This window comes from Diplotaxodon limnothrissa, linkage group LG7 (assembly GCF_057381915.1).
Source record: "Diplotaxodon limnothrissa isolate DT_005_m linkage group LG7, D_limnothrissa_male_GT1.1, whole genome shotgun sequence".
NCBI classification, from domain to species: Eukaryota; Metazoa; Chordata; class Actinopteri; order Cichliformes; family Cichlidae; genus Diplotaxodon; species Diplotaxodon limnothrissa.
The window spans coordinates 48,111,254-48,119,912 of record NC_140602.1 but is presented as its reverse complement, the minus strand read 5'-3'; the positions used below and the strand labels follow the sequence as shown (position 1 = coordinate 48,119,912).

Genomic DNA, 8,659 nt, shown 5'->3' with positions numbered 1-8,659 from the left:
ACGCTGATTGTGTTTCCAACTCAGTCGCTTACAAGAAGTTCTTCTCTAAGTGTTTAGAACAATAAAAAGGGACCTGTTTGGATTGCTTACATTGTGGATACATTTCGTAAGAAAATGTAGGTATGTATGCTTTTTCAGAGGCTCTCAAGTACAGTCAGTCAGTGTTAGTCATTATTTTAATCCCAGCTCGTAGTGTATTATTCGTATCTTATAACTTTGATTGTAGCATCATCACTGAGGATACAAAACACGAGGAAACAATCTTTATATTAATGTATCTCTGACAGACATGGAGTTTCTCCCAGTCCTTGATCCTCAACATAAACCCGAAGAAGGAATATGGTTAGTGAGTTGAAGTACTTTCAGTGCACTTGTGATTTTAAAAAGAGTATAACATTGGATGTAGCCTCTGGTTAAAATTTTTCTGTTGCTAATAGGTATTCTTTGAGACCCAGGGGAAGTGCTCCAGGTGTTAGTGTTGGTCACACCTGTATATTCACTCCATCTGAAGATGGAGGAAAAGGGAGACTCCTTATTATTGGAGGAGCCAATCCCAGTGGCAGTTTCTCAGATTCGCACATCATAAATCTAGGTAAAAATTATATTTATATATATATATCCAGAGCCAGCTTTTACAGTATTATGACCTCAGTATACCTCTGTATTTTATAATATAGTTATCAGGCTTGTGTTTTACAGGCTTTAATGGGACGTCTTTTTTAATTATGACAAGAAGCTAAAGTTATCATCAGCCATCAGACTGATATTATATAACTTTCTTTGCATTTTTGTTTTTGTATGGACCAGACAATCATGGCTGGGACATTGCTGAGTGGGAGGGTTTGGAGGCAAGGTATGAACACTGCAGTTTTGTACCAGAGAGCTGCCCCCAGAGCCTGTGGGTGTTTGGGGGTGCGCAGCAGACTGGAAATCGCAACTGTATCCAAAATGTACAGGTGGCAGGTAAATCCTATTTTAACCTAACCTAGTAATCTGATGGATTTTCACAGATGAGAAAGGTTTCACTCAGATTTCTTGTTGACCTGTGAAACCATGGCTGTGAAAACCTTGAAAACTTGTAGTCTGTAACCATACATGATCATATAAATAGATTACACGATATATTGAATACCCACAAATCTTTTCCATTCTGTGTGTGTCTAGACAGTAACCCTCGCTGGAATACTGTAGAAACAAATGGGACACCCGCGAGTCCCAGGACATACCACACCACCTCAGCCTGCCTTGGAGACAGGCTTTTTGTGTTCTCTGGTGGGGAAATAGGATCTGCACCTGTCTCTGACTCCAAACTTCATGTGTTTGATACAGGTTTGTGTCAGATAAACCTGCTGCTTATCGCAGTGCATTACAATAACACCACCTGACAGTATTTCAGAAGAAATCTGCTTCAGAGATGAAATTTTGTTATTTCTTCCGGGTTTTGATGTGAAAACTGAAATAGCTGATTGGGTGCCGTGTCTAAGATATTGATTGATCTATTTGTATTGGACATCTATGTAAATTGCTGAGTTGAATTTTCATCATAAATAGTAATCTTATGCTTTCTCAATCGTCAATGGTTGCTTTATATAATAATGTTTTAAAAATAAGGACAAAAAATCTATAAAGAGAGGATATTAGAAAACATATCAATTCACTGGGCTACATATCTATCTGTGGATGTCTCCACAATCAAACCTGTTAAATTATTTAACAGAGTAGGGCACCAATAAATGAAATGCAAAGGTTGTATTCATTTCACTGACAGCAGTTTAAAATAATGTGTAAAATAATTGATAGTGTAAAAGACAATGAAAAAATAAAGTGGGATTTTTTTTATCATATGCTTCAAAAATATGTACGTTTAATTTACAGCATTACAAAGTATTTGCTACTCTAGGAAGATCAGATGTGAAATCAGAGTAAAAGTCACGAGATCAAGTAGAGATAATGTCATTAAATTTGAACTTTCATAGTTCATAGTTGAATTTCATATATTTTACATTTCTCATTCATGCGAGCGCAGTTTCGCCAGAATGGATTAAGAACGGTGGCCGTCTGAAAATAATTCCAGGGGTCAAAATGTATTTTAGTTATTTTCAGTAAAGACATTTTGATGCAGTAGAGGTTCATTAACACTAGAGCCAAGCAACAATTTTAAGCGTCAGCTTTTTAGATTCAGTGATTTGAAGTTTAGTAAATTTTGTTTCTTTATTTATTTTGGGAGCATTTTGGCTGTAGACCTTTTTAATTAGCTGAAACTTAGCCTTGACTCCATATGGTCAAATAGCATTTCTATTCCACAGCTTAGAATGGCTTTTAGGTCAAATTTCATTTTTACTGAATCATGTGAGAAAATTATGGAAAACCTGGTACTGAATTGTTTTAAAAATGTCTTATTATTATAATTCTTTGGTTTTCATCACTTTTGGTGTCTTAGATGCTCTCATGACTAAACCTCTATATCAGGGGTCCCCAATCCCAGTCCACGAGGGCCGGTGTCCCTGCAGGTTTTAGATCTCACCCTGGGTCAACACACCTGAATCACATGATCAGTTCATTACCAGGCCTCTGGAGAACTTCAAGACAGGTTGAGAAGGTCATTTATCCATTTAAATCAGCTGTGTTGGATCAAGGAAACATCTAAAACCTGCAGGGACACCGGCCCTCGTGGACTGGGATTGGGGACCCCCTGCTCTATATGTATATTATAAACAGTGTTGGGGAGTAACGGAATACATGTACCGGCGTTATGTATGTAAAATACAAAATATGAGTAATTGTATTCCATTACAGTTACCCTTTAAAAGGGTGGTATTCAGAATACAGTTACTTTGTTGAAACAAATGGATTACACGGTGGTCTTTTCCTGTTTCATATGTTAGGCTATGCCCTCTCTATTTTTGGTAATTCCACGCCAGTGGAAACCCAAACAAAACACGCATTAAGAGGCTCTAATGCCTGTGTGTCAATCTCGCGGACTATGTAACCCCTACTTGCGACCCGCATAATGACGTGAAGAAATATTTTTAAAAATTGGTCAAGAAATTATTTAATATGAAGGCAATAGGCAGTGATAGAGGCATCGCCCTAAAGAATGTAGCCTCATGGGCAGTGTAGTCCGTGCTGCAGGGAGAATGGACTGCCATACCCGTTATGTGTCTGTGAGCGAGGGAGGGAGAAAAAGGAGAGTGGAAAAGTACGAGTTGTCCCTGAGCAGAAACTGGAGATGGAAGCATGTAAATATAGTATAGCTAGATTTCAGGCTACGAGCCCGACACAGAACCCGACGTATTAGCCAGAGTTCCCTTTACTATGGTTCGGAGCCGGGGACCTGTTTTATATACACATGAAATAGTTTTCTATACGAGATCGCTGCAAAAACTGCAGCCTTACCTAATGTCCACCCTACTGTTACTCATTTTATATTAAGATTCTAAAATGTAGTTGGTATTGGTATGGCGAGTAGCCTTCAGTAATAAATCACACAGCAAGAGTACATTCATGTAGTTGTAAAAACCATAATAATATATTAAGTAATCCAAAGTATTCAAAAATATGTTACTCTCATTGAGTAACGTAATGGAATATGTTACAAAAATACATTTTGGGGCATGTACTCTGTAATCTGTAGTGGAATACATTTTAGAAGTAACCTTCCCAATGCTGATTATAAAAACAGAAAAAAAAAAACACACATAACAGACATAATTGATATATGATGCAAACAATTAAGAGAATGTATACACTCATTATTCATTCACTGGTAGATACAAAAAGATCAAGTGCTGAGGAAATATGATATGTCACTGTTCGAGGCATTTCCTGTCTGTGATTGAGATTTTCAAAAAGAAAATCCATATTCTCCTGTTTCTTTCATGTTTCACTATTGACAATTGCTATGAAAAGCGTATATGCTTATATAAAAATAATCTTTTTTCCGTCCATCTCTTCTGTGTAAATCTGTTGCAGTTTCTTCTACTTGGTCCCAACCTGAAACACAAGGCAGGCACCCTCCAGCCAGACATGGTCACATCATTGTAGCGGTGGATTCAAAGATCTACATTCATGGGGGCATGGCTGGAGACAAATTCCACAACGATATGTATTCTCTTGATTCAAGTAAGACTGTCCACATCTGTGATTCACAAAGGAAGCACTTTGTATTTCAACACACATGCATCATACATATTCAGAGTATCACTGCATTGCACTGGGATGATATAAAAATATCTGTTAAATTATCTTTAAAGGGAACGTGAAGTGGGAGAAAGTGCAGGCCAAAGGAGATATTCCACCAGGAGTAGCTGCCCACTCAGCTGTTGTGCTGGGCAAAAATATCTACATCTTTGGAGGGATGACAGCAGATGGAGCAAGCAACTCCATGTACAGATTTAACACTGGTACACTGTCTTTAAGCCAATTTTTTTTTTTAACCCTATATAAATACGGTATTTTAGTTGTTTACAAACATCCAAGTATGATTGTTTTTATATTTTCTGCTTGCAGACAAATGTAGATGGCTCCTAATGAAATTCAAAGGAGCTCTGCCACCAAAACGTCTTGACCACTCCATGTGTATATTTCCCTGGACGGTGTGTGATGATGGGAATCCAGAGGAGGAAGCCAACGGACCAGCACCCCCTGAGCCAATAAACCTGTTATTTGTATTTGGAGGCATGAATACTCTGGGTACCATATATAATGACTGTATTGTGACTGTTGTCAAATAAAATAAAAAAAAAAACTAAAAAAACTAAAAAAAAAAAAAGCTTGAAAGGAAAAAAAATGATATTGCAATAAAATATTTCGACATGAAATTAGTTTTGGAATTTGCAGTTTTACATCTGAACAAGTTTCAAATTAAAATTATATATATATATATATATGAGAAAACTATAAACTTTTGCACTACCTGTGAATTTAAAGAGCCCTTCATCCCACAGACACTATATTCAGTGTACCCTCAAAAACCCACCTAACTACATCCCTCCCCATCAGGACTGCCTGAGAACAGCAGCAACAAGCCTCATATCCAGGCTGACAAATATCTCCGCCTTCCAGCGAAGAGAACACGTCTCACACACTGAAACTTGTTTTAAAGTCTTTCAGGAAATTCAGTATGGTCACTTGTTATTGTCAGCCCCTTCCCGACCACTCCTCTCACAATTTGAGTCCCATCAGTCCAATATGTACACCAACATGCCAGAGGGCCAAGGAGCGACAAGACTTCAGACCTGCCTACAACTCATCCTTCTCATCTTGCTCACTGCCCTCTGGTGGTGGACCACCTGCACTACCGTAGAGCTTGGTGATAATGGGCTGAACCACCTCCTCAAGCTCCTTCTTCTTGGCCTGGAACTCATCCAGGTCAGCATCTTGGTGGGATTCCAACCATTCAATCTTCTCCTCCACTGCTTTCTCAATGGACTCCTTATCGTCATCTGACAGCTTGCCACCAAGCTTCTCCTTGTCACCGATCTGGTTCTTCAGGGAGTATGCGTAGCTCTCCAGCTCATTGCGAGCGTCGATCCTCTCCTTCAGCTTCTTATCTTCATCAGCAAAGCGTTCTGCGTCGTTCACCATGCGCTCGATGTCCTCGGGCGTTAGCCGGTTCTGGTCATTTGTGATTGTGATCTTGTTCTTGTTGCCTGTGCCCTTGTCCTCAGCAGTGACACGCAGAATGCCGTTGACATCAATCTCAAAGGTGACTTCAATCTGCGGTACACCGCGAGGAGCAGGGGGGATGCCAGTCAGGTCAAAGGTACCCAGGAGATGGTTGTCTTTGGTCAAAGGACGCTCACCTAAGAGAAATAAAAAAAGTCAACAATTAGACTTGTGGAACTTATTTATTTCACTGTCACGGGTTTCTTGTCATTGGAGTCTTTGTATAAAAACACTATTTGGGAAATTTAAAGAATAATATCCAAACTCTTACCTTCATAGACTTTGATGGTGACAGTAGGCTGGTTATCAGAGGCTGTAGAAAAGATCTGAGCTTTTTTGGTGGGCACCACAGTGTTTCTGGGGATCAGCTTGGTCATTACTCCTCCAACAGTCTCAATACCAAGGGTCAGGGGGCACACATCCAGAAGAACCACATCACCTGCAAGTGAAGGAAAATGTTTAGTAAACAGGACCACATTTGAAAGCTCACCCCTGTTTCAAAGAATATCTCTAAAAGTGATGACTCACCAGTGTCCTCCTCTCCAGAAAGCACGCCAGCCTGCACAGCAGCTCCGTATGCCACAGCCTCATCAGGGTTAATGCCTCTAGATGGCTCTTTGCCATTGAAAAACTCCTTCACCAGCTGCTGGATTTTGGGGATACGGGTGGAGCCTCCAACCAGGACAATCTCATCAATGTCAGACTTCTTCAAGTCAGAATCTTCCAGCACCTTCTGTACAGGCTTCATGGTGGAACGGAACAGGTCCTGGGTTTTGAAGAACACACAGGTTAAAAAAAAGCTCGGTCAACAGTTTCTCCCATAATGTTTGATACGCAATATTTTCAGAACCAAATTAATATCTTACCATGTTCAGCTCCTCAAACTTGGCACGAGTCAGGGTCTCAGAGAAGTCCTCTCCCTCAAAGAAAGACTCGATCTCAATGCGGGCTTGGTGCTGGGCAGACAGCGCCCTCTTGGCCTTCTCGACCTCGCGACGCAGCTTCTGCACAGCACGGTTGTCTTTGCGCACATCTTTGCCAGTCTTTTTCTTGTACAGCTTGATGAAGTGCTCCATGACACGCTGGTCAAAGTCCTCTCCTCCCAGATGAGTGTCACCGTTGGTGGCCACCACTTCAAAAACACCGTTGTCAATGGTCAGAAGAGAGACATCAAAGGTGCCACCGCCCAGATCGAACACAAGAATGTTCTTCTCTCCGTCCTTCTTGTCCAGGCCATAAGCAATAGCAGCAGCAGTTCTAAAGAATACAATGAGAGTTTATTAGAAGGGAGTGCAGAGATATTCTTTGGAGTTTCAAATTGCAAATTCATTTTGACTGGATGCTTACGGCTCATTGATGATTCGCATAACATTCAGACCAGCAATGGTACCAGCATCCTTAGTGGCCTGGCGCTGGGCATCGTTGAAGTAGGCGGGGACAGTGACCACAGCATGTGTGACCTGAGGAAAAAGGATAAAGTTAGATTTGATGATACACCATTTAATTAAAATTAACATTTTCCCTGTTTTACAGTCTCTGACTTTTTGTACCTTCTTGCCCAGGTAAGCCTCAGCAGTCTCCTTCATCTTAGTCAGCACCATAGCAGAGACCTCCTCGGGAGCAAAGGTCTTCATCTGACCACCACCAATGTCAACCTGGATATGGGGCTTGCTCTTCTTCTCAGTAACCTTCAGAGGAAAACATATCAATATTAATTTAACAACAATTTAGCTCAAACATGACCCACAGAACAAGCAACTACAAGTTCTACTTTCAGTTTACAAGCTCACCTTGAAGGGGAAGTACTTGATGTCCTGCTGCACAGACGAGTCACCCCATGTGCGACCAATGAGCCTCTTGGCATCAAAGATGGTGTTCTCAGGGTTAGAGGTCAGCTGATTCTTGGCAGCATCACCGATCAGACGCTCACCTTCACTGGTGAAGGCCACGTAGGAGGGGGTAATTCGGTTTCCCTGGTCATTGGCAATAATCTCCACGCGTCCATTCTTGAACACTCCAACACTGCAAGAAAACAGTTTGAATTTAGTCTGAATGCCATTTTATTCCACAGTGGCATCATGTCACCATTTAAAGATTTTAACGTGACTTGTTACCATGAGTATGTGGTCCCCAGATCAATCCCAACCACAGTCCCCACGTTGTCCTTCTTATCATCATCATCATCGTCGGCGGCGGCAAACACTGTGCCGACCACCAGCATCACAACCCACAACAGCTTCATCTTTGTTTGTTTGCTCTCCAATCTACAAGGAAAATGCAGAAAATAAATACAACGTAAATCAACGTGGCTTTGAAATCAATAAGTGGACTAAGCCTCCCGAGTTCATGAAGCTAGCAGCTAATGGTACTGATGTGATTTGCTGAGCTCCAGAACCATAGCAGATTTGAAGTTGGTCTTAGATAATAAATACTATAAACATTTTTGACTACGTTATTGTACCTAGAGTATAATAAGTCCAATCCGTTTTGGCAACTTAAAATATTTTGACAAAACTGTGATGTAACATTGGTTGCAATTCCTACCACCTTCTTGGCCAGCTCCTCTTAAAAAACAACAACAACCACATTTTATTCTTAGTGGAAATTTAAAAACAAAAAAATATTTTATTCTAAGTGGTAATTAAAAAATAATCAACAAATAAAACATATTTCAAAGTCACTCGGCATTTTTAAATATTATTCTTTCCTTTTTCTTAAACACCGACTACTTCGTGATAAAAAAAAAAAAAGTATTGTTGAAAATGTAAAAAATGATCATGCTGATGATAGACGTTTTAACCTTCATATATAAATCTGTGACGCACTTGCCCCTGTTGTCAGTTTAGCTCACTCCGTTTAGACGCACCAACATGAATCCCAGTTTGAAGCCGCCGGTTCGAGTCTTACCTTCGCCAATTTGTAGTTGAGGTCTTGATAGCGTCTTTTTTACAAAATAAAACAGTATAAGCAACGATAACCTCCAAAAGTTCCA

At 40.3% G+C, this 8,659-nt stretch overlaps 2 protein-coding genes across 3 annotated transcripts; one reads left to right on the top strand and one right to left on the bottom strand.

The window, feature by feature from the left end:
* rabepk (Rab9 effector protein with kelch motifs) lies at positions 1-4,733 on the top strand. Of its 2 annotated transcripts, none has more exons than XM_085358315.1 (8): positions 1-116; positions 288-342; positions 438-592; positions 808-963; positions 1,165-1,329; positions 3,973-4,122; positions 4,254-4,403; positions 4,510-4,733. In XM_085358315.1, exons 2-8 carry the CDS (start codon positions 290-292, stop codon positions 4,731-4,733), a joined length of 1,053 nt encoding a protein of 350 aa, XP_085214441.1. In that variant the 5' UTR covers positions 1-116; positions 288-289. The 2 variants fall into 2 exon arrangements, with proteins under 2 accessions (XP_085214441.1, XP_085214442.1); XM_085358316.1 differs by having other exon boundaries at positions 1-120.
* A 259-nt stretch (positions 4,734-4,992) lies between these two features.
* On the bottom strand, positions 4,993-7,924 carry LOC146629065 (endoplasmic reticulum chaperone BiP-like). The gene is made up of 8 exons (XM_085358314.1): positions 7,782-7,924; positions 7,458-7,689; positions 7,218-7,355; positions 7,015-7,127; positions 6,534-6,924; positions 6,196-6,433; positions 5,939-6,106; positions 4,993-5,804 (listed from the first exon to the last, which is right to left on the bottom strand). Exons 1-8 carry the CDS (start codon positions 7,907-7,909, stop codon positions 5,242-5,244), a joined length of 1,971 nt encoding a protein of 656 aa, XP_085214440.1. The 5' UTR covers positions 7,910-7,924; the 3' UTR covers positions 4,993-5,241.
* Positions 7,925-8,659: the final 735 nt, after the last annotated feature.